Below are 20,500 nucleotides of genomic sequence, written 5' to 3'. Positions count from 1 at the left end.
GGAGCCCAGACACTAGATATGATAGATATAACAAATCATGGAGAGACCGACTGAATCTATCTTAACTGGATTTGCATCTTTCTGTAAAACCTTCTTGTGACAGACTCTGACTCAGATGATAGTACCTATATTTAAACTTTAGAGAAAGAGCTGATATGCACGGCATCTAAATCTTTCCTGACAGAAATGCAGTCACATTGTAATGAATAGATATGCCAGTCTGGAGTTGCTATCAATATTCGGCATTACGCCCAGGGTAATTAAATTTGCCTGTTCTTTTTTTTTTTCTGGAACTAAATGTTTGGCCTGGGTTCCTGCAAAAAAGAAGTAATTCCATTACATGTGATTCACCTTTACGTAACCCTACAATCTGATGAAGACTCATGCTGAAAGGTTACAATTATTACCGAAACAAACCATTCAGCAAACACTTATTGGGTATTCTTATGTTTACTGGGTGATGTACTAAAATTCAAACATACAAAAGGTGGCCTTTGTGTTTCAGAAACATGCAGTTTAATTTTCCTAGAAATACTTTTCAATCTTAAAAATCAGTTTACTGTCAAAATTAAGAGGGCAAACAAAGTAAATAGTGATAACTAACAATCGGATACTCATAAAGAAGGTCCATGAGCTCTAGAGTAGAGCAAAGGGTCTTTGGATGTTCACCACCTATAGGACAGTTGAGCGAGTTCCTTCTCAGGCCCCTGGGTAACACACCTTGGTGAATGCAGTGATTGCTCCTATCTGAGAAGGGCTGGGATAAAATAAGCTGCTGAAATACTATCTGCATTCCAAACACATTTCATCTATACTTTTGTATTTATGTTATGTCTCTTTATTTATTTATTTATTTATTTATTATTAGTGAATCACCATGAGTCACAGTTACAAACTTATGAACTTTCATGTCTGCATTTTGTTTATATCCCTCCACCAATGCCTAGTCCCCTCCACCAATGTTCCCAGTATCCCTCCCACCCTCCCACCCCATCCCCCCCCCCCCGCCCCACCCCACCTCTGTGGCAGGGCATTCCTCCTTGTTCTCTCTCTCTCCTTTTGGGTGTTGTGGTTTGCAACAGAGGCATTACGTGGCCATTGTCTTTGGTCTATATTCTATTTTCAGAGTGCATCTCCCATCCCGTGCAGGTCTATGTTATGTCTCTTAACCCATGAAGTGGGTGGGCCAGTAATACCTTCTGAAGTTGCTGGGCTTGTCTGTGTGAAGGGTTCAGTACAGCACCTGACACTTATAACTCACTACACAAGGGCTTCTTTCCCCCATAGTGGCAGAGAATAGAGGATCCTTCCAAACTTCATGTCCTGTGACACCATGAATCTCATATGGAAAGCAACACGGTCCTTCTAAGGTTTTCTGTAAAAGTTTCACGGCAAATAAGTAATAGCAAGATGTCAAATTGATCTTAAATCTTTGGATTCCAAGGAAAACCATGGATTCTGTTCCCTTTCACCCAGTCTTTTGTTTGTTTTATTTTCGGGTGGAAGGGCCAAACCTGCTGGTGCTCAGGGGTTTCTCCTGGTTCTGTGCTTATCGGTCATTCCTGGTAGTGCTTGGGGGATCCTGTGTGATGCTGAAGATTAAACTGGGGTTGACTATGTGCAAGGTCTGCACCTTAACTCCCGTACTAGCTCTCTGATCCTCCCTTCCTTCCCATTTAATGCACTTCTAAGGTGGTAGAAAGGAATGTGTTTTTTGTTTTGGTTTGGTTTGGTTTTTGGTTTTTGTTTTTTGCTTTTTGGGTCACATCCAGTGATGCACAGGGGTTACTCCTGGCTCTGCACTGAGGAATTACTCCTTGCAGTCCTCAGGGGGACCATATGAGATGCTGGGAACCAAACCTGGGTTGGCCATGTGCAAGGCAGACACCCTACCTGCTGTGCTATCACTCCGGCCTGAAATGGATATTTTATATTCCTCTCTTCACCATGCTTATCTACTACCCCCAAACACCGGAAGTCTGCCTTCCTTATATCCAGCGTGCCACTTCTTCTGATTCTGAGTGCCTACAACCAGCCCTGGTGCTGCCTTTGTGCTCAGACTTTGTCTGGTCCAACCTCTCCTCAACATCACTGAGAGAGGAAAAGGAAAAGTAGGAAGCAGAAGGACCAGGTAGACCCTAGGAACATGATCTCCCAGAGTGATGCCTTCTTCAGCATCACTTATAGGGAAAGTGGACCGCATGATGAAGCTGTGAGTGAAAACAGTGAGAATGTGTCAAGACTCAGATGAGTAAGGATGGTGCTCTAAGGGCAGTGCCTCTCACAGGACTCTCTCTCCCAACCACAGAGGGTGTCATCCCCCAGACACCCAGGGCCGGTCCCACTTAGAACTGTTCCGGCTGCTGTCTCTGACTTTCCTCTTGGTTGTCCTGCTCCTTGTCTTTTTCCATCCCGGAGACACCGCCCCAGAGACAGCCACTTGCTGCCAGCTTGCCAGCGGGGAGGCGACATGCCACTTGGGCCTCTCCTGGTTAGTATCTTCTCAATAAGCAGGGAAGCGTGAGGGTTCAGGGAAGGATAGGCCAGAGGGGTGATTGGCAGGGTTGACGTTCCTGGGGGGACAGGATAGACTCTGCGTGGTTCATGACCCTGAACCAATTTTGTTGCTGGTAGAGGTTCCCCCAGTAGCTTATGTGAAGTGGGAAGGAGAAAGGAGGAGAAAGGCTGCAGCCTCGAGAAGGAAATCTGATTTTCTCCACCCACCTTCAACACCTAGGGAAGTGGCTGTGAGATTTAAGACTGGTGAAAGTCTGCTGTGAGTTCCTGCACAGCACAGATGCTCATGTCCCACCAGCCACACATTCTACCAGCCCCATGGGACAGCCATCAAGCCTGAAGCCCACTTGTTCTGCACAGCGTAGGGAATGATCCTGGACACCTGATTTTTGGGAGCCGTGGGTGGACTCAGGCTAAAGCAAGAAAATTTTCTTTGCAGAAAAGGAAAGTCAATCCTAATCGCACTCACCCAGACCATTTTGGGTTCATTACCTTTCCCTCACAGAAAAGAATTTCAGGAGGACTCACGCAGACCATTTTGGGTTCATTACCTTTCCCTCACAGAAAAGAATTTCAGGAGGAGACAATAAGCTTATTGGGGAGGATAAAAGGAGCTAAAAAGAGCGGTAGCACTGTCGTCCTGTTGTTCATAGATTTGCTCGAGCAGGCACCAGTAATGTCTCCATTGTGAGACTTGTTGTTACTGTTTATGGTATGTTGAATACACCACGGGTAGCTTGCCCGGCTCTGCCGTGCGGGCGGGATACTCTTGGTAGCTTGCCAGGTTCTCCGAGAGGGACGGAGGAATCAAACCTGGGTCAGACGCATGAAAGGCAAACACCCTACCTGCTGTGCTATCGTTCCATCCCAAAAAAGAGAGGTCGGTTAAGTTATATAGTCAAGAGAGAATATAGACTGCAGAGAGCCCCGTAAGCATCCCAATGATCCAGTATAGAAACACAATCTCAGGAGGGGGCATACAGGAAGCAGTGTGGCCTAGGTGGCATCAACATTTCCTCTGCCCAAGTTAGTCTACATACACTTTTTCCCAAACTAACCCCAGTGCAGTCCATTGCTAGGTTGTCAAGGGGGAGATCTGGGGGCAGGTGATGGCCTTTTGTTGATATTCTTCACTTGGCCTTGGTTCCAGTGATGGAGCATCTTCCTCAGGGAGTCCAGCCACCCCACCCTCCCCCCTTAGGAAGCCTCCTTGCACTGGCCTGGAATTCTGCATCTCCATGACTCTCCAGCTCCTGATTCGGGTCTTTGTGACAAAGGCCTCCATGCCTCTGGGCTGGTTCAGATTTCAGACCCTGTTTTACCCCCGTGCACGTTACCAGGTACCAGCAACCCCCTGCCCCCGCCCTCTTCTTTCCTACAATTTTTCTTGTTCTGAACTCAGCATCAAAGCTATTACCATCACTGGCCCTTTATATCACTATGCTTCCTTTTTATTTGTATTGTATTTTTCAGGAATGTTTATTGAGGCACCATGATTTACAAAGCTCTTCATAATAGAGTTGTTTCAGACATACAATGTTCCAACGCCAATCCTACCACCAAGGTCCCCTTCCTTTCAACAATATCCCCGGCCTGCTCCCCTCCCCACTATGCATATAGCTCATTCCATAATTCTCTGGTGTACTGTTCACTTCTTTTCAGATGATTTCCCACATTTCTGCTGTTTCATAGTGGTTTCCTCCTTCTCAACGTGGAGTTCCTCCATCTTTGGCTCTGCTTCTGTTATTCTGCTATTCAGGCATTCTATTGACTTTTTTTTTAATTACTTACCATGTTTTTATTTCCTGTCATTTCTGACTATAGTAGTATTTTCAGTTTGACTTTCATACTTCCTTGTACTTTGCTGACTACCTGAAAAGGAATGAACAGTATACTAAAGAATTATGGAATGAATTCAAAAAGAAAAATTTAAGTATCATCAGTGTCTGAAGAACAGGAAGGCAAATGTGATAAAGAAACAATGTGATAAAGAAATTGTCCCTAAAAACTTTCCAGATCTCAAGACTGCAGGCACTGAGATACAAGATGGGTGGCCAGATGGGTTCACTAGTGAGCTCTTCCAAACTGTTAAAGAAGACCTACTCCCAATCCTTTTCAAGCTCTTCCAGAAAACGGAGGAAACAAGAATCCTCCCAAACAGTTTCTATGAGACAAACATTGCCCTGGGACCAAAAACAGGAATATCAAAACATGGAAAACTCTAGAGCTGTATCACTTCCCCTGGTATTCTTAAACTTTCCAAGTTTTGACAATTTTCATGAAAGGAAAAATCTTGTTTTGTTTTGTTTTGTTTTGTTTTGCTTTATGGGTCACACCCGGCAATGCACGGGGGTTACTCCTGGCTTCACACTCAGGAATTATTCCTGGTGGTGCTCGGGGGACCATATGGGATTCTGGGAATTGAACCCTGATCGGCTGCATGCAAGGCAAACGCCCTACCCACTGTACTATTGCTCCAGCCATGGAAAAATCCTTTTTTTACCTAACAATTTAATTAGTATTGCTTTTTTTGAAATGTCACCTCTTTGGTATATTTCTATAAGCATCTCATGTCTAGATGTATTAGAAATTTGATTTCCTGAAACTCAAAGTAACAGACCAACAGTTTGTAAAGGACTTGATTTCTTTCGTCCCTCATTATCAGCGTATTCGCTAGAGACTGAGAGATAGGAACAAAAGGAGAATACAGCTAAGATTCAGCCACACAATTAGAAACAGTTCTGGGTTGGACCAAACCCTGATCCAGTGCACTTTTCACTAGAAAATGAACAAATTGTGAGGCTCATGACCCGGTTCATTTGACTGATATCCAAATTCAGCAGTTGAAATCAGGTCAGAGTTTATGGTACACTACAGTTGCCTGTCCTGTGACTAATTTATCAAAAATAATCACCTGTGACTAATTTATTAAAAATAATCACTATAATTCTTGTGCATCGTTTGATCTATTGGGTAGTTTATGCTATTTCTTATCTCTTGGTCAAGTTACAGAGCATAATATGCTTTGGGGTTCCAGAGAGGTGACTCAAAGGTCTGGGACACATGCTGTGTGCAGGGACCCTGCATTCAATCCCTGGCACCTCTTGGTCCCCGAAGCACTGCCAGTGGTGCCCCCTTCATCAAATAGATTCATTTTATGACTGTAAAAACCAGTAGTGATTGGTGAGCATAACATTTGTTCTGAACCCAAAGTTAAATTTAGAAGCATGGAAAAACCATCTAAGAGACTCGAAACCCAAGGAAGTATGAAGTTACTATTGTAACTAAAATTTGTCTTTAAAAAAAATAAGCCTCGTGAAAGGTGAGTGGAAGAAAGTTTTTAACAATCGAAATTGGGGCTGGAGCCATAACACAGTGGGTAGGGTGTTTGTCTTACATATGGCTGACCCGGGTTCGATTCCCAGCATCCCATATGGTCCCCTGAGCCAGGAGTAATTCCTGAGTGCAAAGCCAGGAGTAAACCCTGTGCATCGCCAGGTGTGACCGCCCCCACCCCCCAATAAAAGAAAGAAACGTTTGGGAATGAAGTGATAGCAAGCAGGTAGGGCATTTGCCTTGCACGCGGCCAACCCGGGTTCGATTCCCAGCATCCCATATGGTCCCCTGAGCACTGCCAGGAGTGATTCCTGAGTGCAGAGCTAGGAGTAACCCTTGTACATCGCCAGGTATGACCCAAAAAGAAAATAAAAAGAACGAAATTTTAAAAGACTGAGGCCTGAGCCCAGAAAGACAGCTTCGAGGGCTAGAGCATATGCCAGACATTTGTAAGGTCCTGCATTGCCTGGCTCCTTAAGCTTCACTGGGAGGGGCCCAGTGAAGTGTGGCCTGAGTTATTTCAGTATTGTCTAGAAGCATCCCCCAGGCCCCCCCAACAATAAATTAAATGGGAGGGAAGATGTTCCTAAATGTCATGGCTTGAGGGTTTTAAATGGCAATAATTTTTCATGGAAACTCCTCACTAGAGAAAATTAAAGAATAGTTTTATGTGGGAGGAGTTTTGAAAAATCAATTTTAAAAACAAACACTGTCATTTTAAAGTCCTAAATGGCTTACATGGAATGACTGTCAAATTGCAAAATTAGACTGAACAGAGGCATTTTGGATATTATATTTGAGAGCCAGATAATGAATGACTCAGATCATCTGGGCATATTGAACTGACTCACTTGTTTTGGAAGAAGGTGTCATCAAATTGCTGATTCTGTTGGTGTTTTTCCTTTTGTTTCACCTTATAATAGCAAAGGAATCCTGAAAGTCAGTGACTTTTCGGTTTCACTGTGTCAAAACTTTGCAAACACCAATAACAAGCTTAAGTTATGGTTGTATCGGCATTTCTTCTGCTAAGCTAATACTAACACAAGACTTACAATCTAATGTGTAGCGATGAAGTAAAAAATACATTGAAATCTCAAACAGGATAAAAATGAGAGTCTAGAAATAATAAGATGACCCTTGAGTGTGTGTGTAGGGTGGAGGCATAGAATATTCTGGCATTTTTATACCGTTAAGATTGAGGTGCACTCATAAATGGAGTGGTTTTTGGCTGGGCCTTGAAGGATAAATTTAACATTCTATCATCAAATCATGTGGGAAATAGACTATAGGTAATCCTGGATAGGAGAAAGTATTGCAGTAATACAGACCGTAGAGGTTGATCAAAGACTAGATAACTATCTAATTCATAGCGAGGAGATATAAAAAGAAGAGATGGGATTAAGGGGGTGCAGACACATGTGTCAGGCCTATTGAACTTCTTCGTATGGTTTATACATAATCTGTATCTAATCTGGAAACTGCTATTCATCTCAGTCCTGTGATTTCATTTTTCAGCAGAGACTGGTACATATGATGAATAACAGTAGTCTAAAGGAAGCTTATAATCTTTTTTATACCTGCCCCTGATCTCCTTTCCATTCTTTTATATTCTTCTATGGCATCTAGTGTTAAGAATTTACAGTGCTAAGCACAAATAAAGAACCTTTCATTACTTCTGGAACATTTAACTGGTGACTGTGAAATGCAACTCTAAAAGTATGTTTGTGGGGCCAGAGAGCTAGTACAGGAATTAAGGGAGTAGCCTTACATGCAACTAATCTTAGTTTGATCCCTGACAATGCATATGGTTCACTGTGCACTTCCAGGAGTGATTCCTGAGCACAGAGCCAGAACCAGCCCTGAAAACTGCCAGTTTGACCCAAAATGCCCAAATAAAATAAAATTAAAATATGTCTGTGATCCAGAAAAAAAACACATATATATGTATATATATGCATATATATACATACACACAAACACACATATACACATGTATACAGTATACACACTTGAATGTTGTAAATGTGAATAGAAAAAATACAGAAAATATATCTCTTTGACCCTTTGTTATTTCCCCACAGGATTGAAAAAACGTACCAGAAAGGCCTTTGGAATACGGAAGAAAGAAAAGGACACTGATTCAACGTATGTATTTTTTACCTCCCCCTAAAAAAATTTACTTCCCTTAAAAAGTTCTTTGCCTTAGATATGCTAAGATTGACCTTGAAACGTGCACATAGTGTTCTTGTCTACCATTTACTTTGCATTGTTCTCCCCATTTTCAGTTTTTGAGCATGAACAGTTCTTGGTTTGCACTCAAAGAGAAGATTTTCCCCCAGGTGTTCAGCTTTCAGCATGTGCTGTTTCTTTGACCACTTCTCAGATGTGCCCAAGGAAAGAGAGATGGCACTATTGTTTTTGAAACATCTTTAGGCTTTCCCGACTGATGGAAAGTACAAACAATAGTAGGTTTGAAAGAGACAGAAGTTAGACTAGATATCATTCCTCAACACTTACTTAATATCCTGGGAATTTTTTACAAGCAAAATAGTTCATGGCCCAATAGAATTCACAGGAAGAGCATGCTATTTGACTGCAAATAAGAAACCAATGCCAGAAACAACTCTTCATAAACTTTCACATTTGAATGACCATGCCCAAGATAATCAGTTGCCCACAGAAAGACACAGCCAGACCTATCTTGAAATGGTCTAATGATAAAACAGTATCATTCCACAAATTTCAGCATTTTATTTATTTATTTTTATTTTTTTATTTTTTTGGTCTTTGGGTCACACCTGGAGATGCACAGGGGTTACTCCTGGCTCTGCACTCAGGAATTACTCCTGGCGGTGCTCAGGGGACCATATGGGATGCTGGGACTTGAACCCGGGTTGGCCGCATGCAAGGCAAACGCCCTACCCGCTATGCTATCACTCCAGCCCCAATTTCAGCATTTTAAATTGTCCTTAGAATTGAAGTTCTGATACAAAATCTTAAATGCATTTTTGAGCCAGATAGCAAACTAAAATAAGGGAAGTCAGAATGGCAAGATTCTAACCAAGATGAACATAAGGAAAAACACTACTATAAGTCAACTGTGACTGTGTGTGATCCATAGAACCAGCCACCCTGTGGTTGCTTGTAGAGCATAGAGTGAACCCATGAACACATTTGGATGGAATCCCTGGAAGAATGTTAGAAAATGTTAGAAAACTCAATAGTTGTTTGGCCAATGGATAAAATGAGGATGTCTACAATGATTTCTCGCTTTTGCTTTGTATTTTCCCCTTTTCAGAAATTTATTATGCAGTGATGACCATGATACCACATCCTTTTCCTTTGAGAATTCATAATTCACAGGATAAATTAGCTACCACACAAACTTAAGTCTTTCTTTAAGATGGTACCTTCATGCCTTCTTGTATGGTACCTAATAATTAGGTAGCAAGTGGCTACCTAATTCTTTAGCAAGTGGCTGTGTTGTCACCAATAAAGATTAATATATGTTACCTCCTTATGAGAAATCAAAATTTAAAGATAGGGAAATTTTACAGTTAGAAAACTCAGATTTTAACAGATGCTCCAGAGAGACAAGATATGAGAAAGGACTTTAGGAAAGACCAGGACTAATATTTCACTCAAAGGAACCAACAGCGAAAGAAGAGGGGGAAAAGTCAAGTTAGGCTTTTGCGGTGAAAAGAATAAGCTGGTCTGTCAACCAGTTTGCACACGAGCATAGGTGACGCTGGAGGGCAAGGCTGGAAAGGAGATGTGGGGACACACACAGGGAGTGTCTTCAGTAGCAAGCAGAAGGATCTTCCCAACGTGGGCTAAAGACTTTAAGGCTTCCCAACGTGGGGAAAGCCTTAAAGACTTGAAAGCCAGGTAAAGGATTTGGTGCTATGGAGGTATTTTTTGTTTTTTGTCAAAATACTAACTACTTGACTCCTTATCTTATATTTTTTAGCACTTCATATAATAAAAAATTGTTCCATAGGATTAGGGAGATGGCTCAGAGGGTTTCACATGTGGAAGGCCTCATTCATGGTACTATGTGACATCCCCGGATATATCCCAGGAGTGCCACACCAGGAGTAACCCCCAGACATTACAGGGTGTTGTTATAAATGTATTTATATTAACCCCATGATAAAACATTTTATTAGCCTATATATATAATATTGTAGCACTGTAGCACCGTCATCCCATTGTTCATTGATTTGCTTGAGCGGAGACCAGTAATGTCTCTATTGCGAGACTTGTTGTTACTGTTTTTGGCATATCAAATACGCCAGGGGCAGCTTGCCAGGCTCTGCTGTGCAGGCAGGATACACTCGGTAGCTTGCCAGGCTCTCCGAAAGGAACAGAGGAATCGAACCCGGGTCAGCCGCGTGTAAGGCAAACACTACCCGCTGTGTTATCACTCTTAACCTACATATATGTATGTATATGTTTGTATTTTGCAGAAATTGGTATTTACTTTTGTCCTGCGCATTTTTCTAAATAATTGAATTGGGACTATTTTTCTGAGAATCCTCTTATTTTTGTTATCACTTAGTAAATTGCTGTTTTCTAAACATTTCCTACCCAAAGCAGTTGATGTTCTTTCAGTAGTCAAAAGAAGTTTCATCTACAGAGTCAAGACTGGACCTCAGTTCTCGTCTTGCCCATAGGTCCTGGGAGTCCACCATCCTTTGCTGCTTCGGTTTCCATTAGATGAGTATCACTTCTCTGAGAGCCAGACCTGGCCCTGACCATCAGCTATGTCCCTTTTCACCATTGTCACTTTTGACACAGCCTAAGAGAGCATTCTTATCAGAAAGCAAGTCCACCTAGCTTTAAAGAAAGTCTCTGTCGCTTACTGCCCATAATCGCAAGTGGGGACAGGAAATTCAAAAGGGAAGCAAAAGTTCAACAGGGAGAAGAGTCCAACAACGTGCCTGGTACTGGCTGAGTTCGTCATAGCCAACACATGGGCCGGGTGTCTGCTATCCCTTCTAAAGGGAGGAAATAAGGAGTCTTCCCCCCCACACACTCTAGGTATGTAGTGGAAACTACCCATCATTGTTCAATTGATTACAATTTATGATCAGTGGATACTTTTCCTATTCATTTTGGATGAAGCGTCATAGAACCAACCTTGTGTTCAAGGAATGTCCTCAGACTCAAAGATCTCTCCAGCCCCCATGGTCTTTGAACTCCTTGCCTTCATGTAAACTCAGAACTCACCAGTTCTGAGAAATGGTACCATCCCATCAAGTACTTTGTAATCTACCTAGACTACTCTGATAATTTAGAACTTTTATTCAGTGTGACTTTCCCAAAAAGTACTTAGGAGGCACAGGGACCACTTCTGAGAATTCTTGGCCAACAGGGCTGGTGGTTCCATTTGAGGGCCCAAAGATATGCGGTAGCCACACCCTGCAGTACCAGGGTTTACCCAGGCAAGCTCAGCAGTGCATGAGCGACCATGTGATGCCTGGAAATGATCAGCCACATTCAGCACAAGTGTCTTAAGCCAAGTATCCTGAATCCTCAGCTCTGAATCCTCTGCTAATTTTAAGCATCTGCTAATTTTGATTCTTTTTTTTTTGGTCTTTGGTTTTTGTTTTATTTTAGCTTGGGGGCCACCCTAGTGGTTCTGAAGCTTTGCTCCTGGCTCTGTGCTCAGGATCACCGCTGACACTGCTGGCAGTTCTTGTGGGACCATATGTAGTGCTGGGGATTGAACATAGGTTGTTCATATTCAAAGCAAGCATGCTACCCCTGGTGTATTATCACTCCATCTCTCTGCTAATTTTGAAGGAAGTGTTGGTGGGAAAGAAAAAATATCACATCTTGGAGTCCAGACAGTATTCTACCAACTCTGTGTGTGTGTCTCTCTCTCTTTCTGGCATGCACACACACACACACACACACACACACACACACATATACATACCTGCTACATCTGATGCCCTGTGAATCAGTAGAATTTAATTACTCTGTCCGATCTATGAAAGAACACTTATAATCACACCAAACTCTTCAAGATTTTGTATCTATTTCAGTCGCTTAGTAAAGTTTTCTCAGAAGCTGTGCAGGTCCCATCTAAGCATAATTTTTGGCTCCATGTGGCTTAGAATAACATTTTTCTAGCTCCATAAAGTGATTTAAAATAGGAAGTTGCCATGACTACCCTCTCGCTTCCTTCCTCACATTCCTCCAAATGACAGTTTTCCAAATGACAATAATAATAATATCCCTCCTATATTGCTAAAGGTCTGGCATGGCTGAAAGTACATGATTTTGTGTTCCTAGTAAAGAAAGGTTATGAAAGAGAACGAAAATTTCAACCAACATATTTTTGAATGCTTAATGTCTGAAATTGTTGTAAGTTCACATACATTCACTCTCACTGTCATCCCGTTGTGCATCAATTTGCTCGAGCAGGCGCCAGTAATGTCTCCATCGTGAGAGACTTGTTGTTACTGTTTTTGGCATAATGAATATGCCACAGGGAGCTTGCCAGGCTCTGCCATGCGGGTGAGATACTCTCAGTAGCTTGCCAGGATCTCCAAGAGGGGCGGAGGAATCGAACCTGGGTCGGCCACGTGCAAGGCAAATGCCCTACCCGCTGTGCTATTGATCCAGCTTCACCTTACATTATATAAGATAAATAATTTTCTTAATACCTATCCATTTCTCTCTATAAAAAATGGCTGGGTGTGTTAAATAGTGTGTTCATGGTCACGGAACCGTGACCAGTAGGGTCTCTAGGTTCTGGACACCCAGATTCAGTCAAAGTGCCTTCTGGGAAGAGAAGCAGCTTTAGTCTCCGTGTCCTGCTCTCCTCTAATTAGAGCAGTCAAAGCAAACATATGGGGGAAAATAGAGTCTCTCAAAGATTAAAAAAGTCATAGGGACAGAGTGATAGTACAGTGAATAGAGTGCTTGCATCCAGCCGACCCAGGGTCCATTGCCAGCATGACATATGGTCCCTTGAGCACAGACCTTGGAGTAAGCCCTGAATTCAGTGCAAGGAGTAAGGCCCGAGCACAGCCAGGCGTGGCACCAAAGATAAATCAATCAATCATAGAAATTCATTATTTTAAAAAGTCCATTTATTTGAAGAATCATTTATTAGGAGGAGGGAGACAGAGAGCGTTATGTGTTCAAGAGAGAACACGGGCTTCTCCAGAAAGAACGTTAAGGGTGAGTTCCACCATAAAGGAAAGGAATCACACACTCAAGTTGAAATTCGGGCAACTCCCAGGATAATAAACATGCTAGAAGTTTCTTCTTAAAGGAGGGAGTCAAGCTCTGTCTCAGGGGAGATGAAGATCTCCAGCTTACGTTCCTGATGGTTGTTCTATTAAAGCCAGATGAGTAGAATAAACTGCATGAACATTCTCCCCTCCACTCACCCCACCTCCCGATTGAGAAAAAGATCTTATACCAGCAAGTTCAGTTGTTTTGTGCTTTGTTTGACTTGGGGTTTGATTTTAGGGTCACAACTGATGGTGCTCAGAAGTCTGGTCTTTCCTGACTTTGGGGGGAATCATGTGGTGTCAGGGATCAAACTCTGGGTTTCCACATGTGAAGCCTATGCATTTTGAACCATCTTTTCTTCCATGACTCCAGTTTTTAGTACTAATCACCTCTTTCCATATCCCACATACAAACAGAAAGTCTATTACTACTCAATCAATTTGCTTTGATTAAATTTTTATTAGCAGATTCTGGGCTGGAGCAATAGCACAGTGGGTAGGGCGTTTGCCTTGCACTCGGCCGACCCAGGTTCCATTCCTCTGCCCCTCCCAGAGAGCCCGGCTAGCTACCGAGACTATCCTGCCTGCACGGCAGAGCCTGGGAAGCTACCTGTGGTGTATTCGATATGCCAAAAACAGTAACAATTTTCACAATGGAGACATTACTGGTGCCCACTCGAAGAAATCAATGAGCAACGGGATGACAGTGACAGTGATACAGTGATGTTTACTGGAACGCACTAGCAGATTCTGGGGTGGGAACTGGGAAGAAGGGAGAGGGAGAAGGGTGATTAATGATACTTCTTATACTTTTATCTGTGTAGCAAGAATGATTCATTTTTCTAATAGTCACACATTTCTTTTTCTTACAGAGGTTCACCAGATAGAGATGGAATTGTAAGTATTTCAATGACCATTTTTAATAGGTTTGCACTTCCACTTTTGCTGTTTAAATTGCTCAAAGCCCTATCTCTCTATCTCTCTCTCTCTCTCTCTTCTCTCTCTCTCTCTCTCTCTCTCTCTCTCTCTCTCTGTCTCTTTCATCCTCAGTGGGGAAATAATAGCTTACATTACTTTTTGAACTTTTCCTTACTTGATTTTTTTTCTTTCATAATTGCATGGGACACATTCGTCTTGGTCAAGTTAAACTTATTTGTTGCATTCACCTACACCCCTGCCCCAGTGCAGACAAACAAAACCATCGTCCAGACCTGAGGGGTGGGGGTAGAGGGCCAAGAGCCAGGCCATCCCAGCAGGGTGGCCACCGGCAATGGTTATTTCATTTCCAATTTAATGATATAAAAGCTCATTAGGTGAGGATGCTTTTTTCTCAAGCAAAGCCCACGAAGTCGTAATGGATCTGAGATCCAATAAAATGGAAGGACGCTTTTCCCCTTTTAGAGCTGAGCTGCAGATACATTTTCTATATTAAATTCGTAAGTAGGGAATGGTCTTGAAACCACTTATGCCTGGATTTACAGCCTGGAAGAGAAAAAAAATGTGCCCACTGGGTTTAGATTTTACAGTTACCCGGACTCCTCGCCGGCCTTGCCAGATTTCTTGCCTTTTAAAGAAGTCTGTGATGGCAGACTTGGATGTACCGAGGTTGTATTTATGGGAGTCGGCACCAACTCTTAAAATGACTTCCTTCAAACCTAAATCAGATGTCTATTCAGAAGGTTCAAAGGAACAGCTGTTACTAGGAGAAAGGGAGGGGGGAAAAGGACTCATACTAGGCTCACTGGGGCCAGAGTGAGAATGGAAATAAATCTGGTGGCTAAAAATACTTTTTTAATCACTCTTTTTAATATCAGACCTAAATTGGGGTGTTGATTGCAGCAATGGCAAGAGTTTTTCTCCCACATTTGATTCAAGGTTCCGAACTTTGGGGTGCCTATTGCATTCATGTAGTTCTCACCGTGAAATGTTAAAATAGATGGAAATTGATCAGACGTTGGGTAACACTATAATCAAGGCTCTATTCAGCAAGGGAAAAAGAAAAGACCCAGAAGACTCAGCTTCTCCTCACCTCTTGCTTCTGGCTCAGAGCCTCTCCTTAACTCTGTCTCGGGGACTCTCTGCTTCCACGTCCCCTCTTGGCTTCTGTCTCCACCCCCTCCCTGGGTCCTCTCGTCCCCTCCCTTCTCATTGGCCAGGCTCAGTGCACCGGTGCTTCCTCTTCCTGCTCTCCCAGGCTGGGTCCTGTTTTGTGCTTCTTTCCCTCTACCCCCCTCAGGCTTGTCCTTTTTCCTTTCTCAAAGACTCCTTCTCGGGGCTGGAGTGATAGCACAGCGGGTAGGGCGTTTGCCTTGCACACGGCCGACCCGGGTTCGATTCTCAGCATCCCATATGGTCCCCTGAGCACCACCAGGGGTCATTCCTGAGTGCAAAGCCAGGAGTGATCCCTGTGCATTGCCGGGTGTGACCCAAAAAGCAAAAAAAAAAAAAAAGACTCCTTCTCCCCTTGCTCATTGTCTCTGAGGCTCCATGTCTACCACAGTGTCCCCTGCCCTTCCAGGGACCACTAGCTTTAAAGTCTGCAGAAGATACCACATACTGTACACATTCCGCCCACAGCTGGAACAGCAGCTGGCATGTTGTAGCAATTCTGAGCCTGAAGGGTCGGTGGACTGTCCTTAGCAAGCCTCCCCTTCCCTCCCCCCACCCCACCCCGACCCAATTAGGTCTTTGAGCCTCAGTTTCCATGTTCTCATCTCTGGCAGCATCCCAAGTCACATGGCTTTACTTAGGAGCTATTATGCTCTCTGTTATTTCACTGGAGGTGCCACAAATATTGTGAACATTAGGGACGAGGAAGGATTTCACTTCAGTCACGCAGACCTGTGTGAGAAGGTTACACTCCAAGAAATACTTGTTCTCAGCAACAGAGTGTGTGCAGTTTGTAGCTAATTGCAAGTCACTGGCTAGCGGCTCGTCTTACCACTTTGACGTGTCTTTTGAGTTTGCCGCATTTATGTGACCAGCCGATTTTCAGAATGAATTATCATGCCGGTGCCTATGGGCCTAGATTTCTGTCCTGAAGTCCTTGAGGATTGTCCTTTCAAATGCAGACCAATTTTTTTTTTAAGATGTCGTAGCCACGGACCTAGCATGTGTGGCTTATTTCTTTTCCTAATGATCACCTTTAGAATGTTAGCAGTTTGATGGACAGTTTCCCCAATGCAGTTTCACAAATTGTGAAGGTGGCTCACCCACCTCTGGCTTATCACCAACGTTTTCAATTGCTACACACTAGGCTTACGCTATGGATGTTTATTTAATGTCACTTTCTCCAGTCCTGCAAACCCATCTCTGGTGACAGGACCCTGAGGTTTAGTCCACAATCTCTGGGCAAGGATGAAGGCATGTAGGTGGGCTTCCTTGCCATCTCCATGCCCCCACCACTGGCTGAATGTGCCCATCTGCGGCAGACCTACCTCTCGTGACACCCCTGGCCTCAGGTGACTGTGTATAACAGTGCATTCTAACCCATAAACAAACTCATTTGTGCAGGATGCACTTTCAGATTACCACACATACTTAGTCAGGCAGGGAGAAGGGTGGGGAGTGGGGGTCCCAGCCCCTGCTGGGAGGGAGTTCTCTCTGCTGCACAGCGGGTGTGCAGGAAAGCTACCCACTATGCACTCATCAGCTATGATAGCTATGCGTGCTGATGACCCAAGGAAGACTTTTACCCTGGGAATGTCGTACAAGAAGGCCTTTCACACAGCGATCAGACGCATACCTGTCCTGATTCAGTCTCTTTCACGTGTCTGTTCTCTTTCTGCCAGTGAAGTCCTGGCTGAATGAGGACTAAATGCACCTCCTCCCCAGTACCCAGGATGTTTCCTCTCCTTCCTTTCTTCCTCTCCCCATCCAGCCATGCTGAATAGAGCCTCATTATGGGCCCCAAAGTCCACTCTTTGCTGAAGGAACCCTGCCAAGATGGGCAGGTCCTACAATTTGGCCTAGAAATTGTTTCTTCTATGGTATGTTTGCTGACTCCATGTGATTCTTATGTGTCTCGAAGAACAAACAGATCCTTTAACAACTTTTTTCTACATGAAAACAATCAATTCCAGCAGCCCAGCCCTCATGAACCACCCTACAATAGCAAAGCAGAGTGTGCGCGTGAAGGAGGAAAAAAAGTTTCGGTAAGGAACCAGATTTTAGTTTAAAATTTCCAAGGGGTTGTAGAAACAGTGAGTAAAATCCCAGTTTGAAATGTGAAATAATAAGAGTAGCAATTATTTGCTCTCTTGAATGCTTCCAACTTGCTGTTTGAGTACCGGGGGCCCAATATTTTAGTCAACAATACAGACTCTATACACTGATGTATGAATATACTTCTAGAAAGTGATCAGACATAAAAGACATGGATTTCACTTAAAATATCAGATTTTTAAAAGAATCAAGTATCTGTACTATAATTACTATAATATAAACTTAATAGGCATTTGTTAGGATAATATATAAGTAACACCAGAAATTCAAGAGAATCTTGGGCCGATGGGAACCAAAGTATAGAGAATCAAAAATACTGACATGGGCCCAATCTATAAATTCACTATTGCTCTGTTGTCCAACATAGTGGTCACATGTGGCTCTTTAAAATGTGTGTGTTGGATTGCCACATTTCAAGCAGTCTTCAACTATCTGTGGTTAGAGGTTGCCATCTTGAACAGCCCCCTGACAGAGCGTTTCCGTCTTCACAGTGTTCTCTTGGGCAGTGCCATTCTTTCGGCTATGAGTCAAGTTTACCTCAGTGGTAATAAATTTTATTTAGGAAGTAAAACCCGAAGCTTTATTATGTTCTTCCCAAAGATCTCCAAGTAACCATGAACTGACCTGGGAAAAGAGGAGACTTCTCAGTGGAAATTGAGAATCTTGATCAATGATCAATCGAATACAATTGTTATGTGTATTGATTTGGCCCATTATTTATATGAAAGTGAGATAATAAACCTGAAAAAAAGATAAAGTACTTATGTTATGTAATTTAGCATTGGTGTGAGTATCGGTGATCTTTAAATAATTAAGATATAATCAAGTGATAAAATATTTCTGGGAGTTCAAAGGGATAGTATAGCAGGTAAGGTACTGGTATTGCATGCTGTTAACCCAGGTTCAATCCCCAGCACCCCATATTAATCCTCAGTACCTCCAAGCCTGACAGGTGTGATCCCTGAGTACAAAGCCAGGAGTAAGCCCTGAGCACCACCAGATGTGGCCCCCAAACCAAAATAAATAAACAAAAATTTAAAATATTTCTACCAGTATTGGGGCTGGAGAGATAGCACAGTGGGTAGGGCGTTTGCCTTGCACGCGGCCGACCCGGGTTCAAATCCCAGCATCCCATATGGTCCCCTGAGCACCGCCAGGGGTAATTCCTGAGTGCAGAGCCAGGAGTAACCCCTGTGCATCGCCAGGTGTGACCCAAAAAAAGCAATAAATAAATAAATAAATAAATAAATAAATAAATAAATAAAATATTTCTACCAGTATAGACTTTTGGAAAACACAAGCATTAAAAGATAATTCATTCCAAATGCACTGGAAAAACCTGACTATGAGTTGTCAAATAGCCAATGCAGCCAGGTTTTTTTTTTATATTTCCCCCCCTTAGACTGTTAGGATGTTCAAAATCTTCCAAGTGAAAAATCGGTGGATTTATTACCTTCACTATGACCATTGCAAGCTGCATCCTGTTTAAGTGGTCAAACCAAGAAGGTTGTTTATTTCTTGGGTTTGACTAGAAGAATTTCATCCAAATGCAAAACCTAGCTTCAATTTGATCATTTCAATTGTGAAATCAAATATATTTTTTGAGAATTTCATATCATGAATGAAGCCTAATTGTGTATTCCTTTACTAAATCATTGTGTACATAATGTGTTTTGAATATCTGCCCCCCAAAATGTATTGTTATAATTTGTTATTTCCAGGTGGAATTTGTTTTAAATTATCGTATTTCTAAAATAAAATTTATTTTCATATGCTTTACTTACTTTTTCTTTCAATTTTCTACTGGTTTCCATGGAAACTGGGAAATTTTCACTCAGTCAAAATTTAGACAATTCAGAAGCATTTTTATGCTTAATGTTGAATATATGTTGTTAGGAGAAGGGATATATGTATATGTATACTCATAGTTTGTCAGTTGAGTGTAACAGTTATCTTGATTTTAAAGGATTTGGTGACAGAGATTCAATTGTTTATTGTCATTTTGGTTTTTTGACAACAATCCTTTGTATTGAATAATCGTTTAAGAACTAAAAGTCATATGAACAGAAATAATAAATTGATCACAAAATGTACTAGTAAGAAATGTACAACTTTTGGGGGCTGGAGCGATAGCACAGCGGGTAGGGCATTTGCCTTGCACGTGGCCGACCTGGTTCGATTCCCAGCATCCCATATGGTCCCTTGAGCACCGCCAGGGGTAATTCCTGAGTGCAGAGCCAGGAGTAACCCCTGTGCATCGCCAGGTGTGACCCAAAAAAAGCAATAAATAAATAAATAAATAAATAAATAAATAAATAAATAAAATATTTCTACCAGTATAGACTTTTGGAAAACACAAGCATTAAAAGATAATTCATTCCAAATGCACTGGAAAAACCTGACTATGAGTTGTCAAATAGCCAATGCAGCCAGGTTTTTTTTTTATATTTCCCCCCCTTAGACTGTTAGGATGTTCAAAATCTTCCAAGTGAAAAATCGGTGGATTTATTACCTTCACTATGACCATTGCAAGCTGCATCCTGTTTAAGTGGTCAAACCAAGAAGGTTGTTTATTTCTTGGGTTTGACTAGAAGAATTTCATCCAAATGCAAAACCTAGCTTCAATTTGATCATTTCAATTGTGAAATCAAATATATTTTTTGAGAATTTCATATCATGAATGAAGCCTAATTGTGTATTCCTTTACTAAATCATTGTGTACATAATGTGTTTTGAATATCTGCCCCCCAAAATGTATTGTTATAATTTGTTATTTCCAGGTGGAATTTGTTTTAAATTATCGTATTTCTAAAATAAAATTTATTTTCATATGCTTTACTTACTTTTTCTTTCAATTTTCTACTGGTTTCCATGGAAACTGGGAAATTTTCACTCAGTCAAAATTTAGACAATTCAGAAGCATTTTTATGCTTAATGTTGAATATATGTTGTTAGGAGAAGGGATATATGTATATGTATACTCATAGTTTGTCAGTTGAGTGTAACAGTTATCTTGATTTTAAAGGATTTGGTGACAGAGATTCAATTGTTTATTGTCATTTTGGTTTTTTGACAACAATCCTTTGTATTGAATAATCGTTTAAGAACTAAAAGTCATATGAACAGAAATAATAAATTGATCACAAAATGTACTAGTAAGAAATGTACAA

General features: G+C 42.0%; 1 protein-coding gene across 19 annotated transcripts in view; it reads left to right on the top strand.

Annotated features, from left to right (window-relative positions):
* Window positions 1-20,500, top strand: part of SGIP1 (SH3GL interacting endocytic adaptor 1) — a 248,289-nt gene that overhangs the window by 93,775 nt on the left and 134,014 nt on the right. For 10 of the 19 annotated variants that reach the window (XM_055140808.1, XM_055140807.1, XM_055140823.1 and 7 more), the window contains 3 exons: window positions 7,935-7,998; window positions 13,979-14,003; window positions 17,189-17,260. In XM_055140808.1, the coding sequence (XP_054996783.1) occupies window positions 7,935-7,998; window positions 13,979-14,003; window positions 17,189-17,260 (161 nt within the window). Of the gene's footprint in view, window positions 1-7,934; window positions 7,999-13,978; window positions 14,004-17,136; window positions 17,261-20,500 lie in introns of all 19 variants that reach the window. The other 9 variants (XM_055140815.1, XM_055140826.1, XM_055140824.1 and 6 more) reach the window with 3 other exon arrangements.

This window comes from Sorex araneus, chromosome 5, assembly GCF_027595985.1.
Source record: "Sorex araneus isolate mSorAra2 chromosome 5, mSorAra2.pri, whole genome shotgun sequence".
In the NCBI taxonomy this organism is placed as follows: domain Eukaryota; kingdom Metazoa; phylum Chordata; class Mammalia; order Eulipotyphla; family Soricidae; genus Sorex; species Sorex araneus.
The sequence above is the reverse complement of the archived record's forward strand: the minus strand, read 5'-3'. Positions and strand labels throughout refer to the sequence as shown.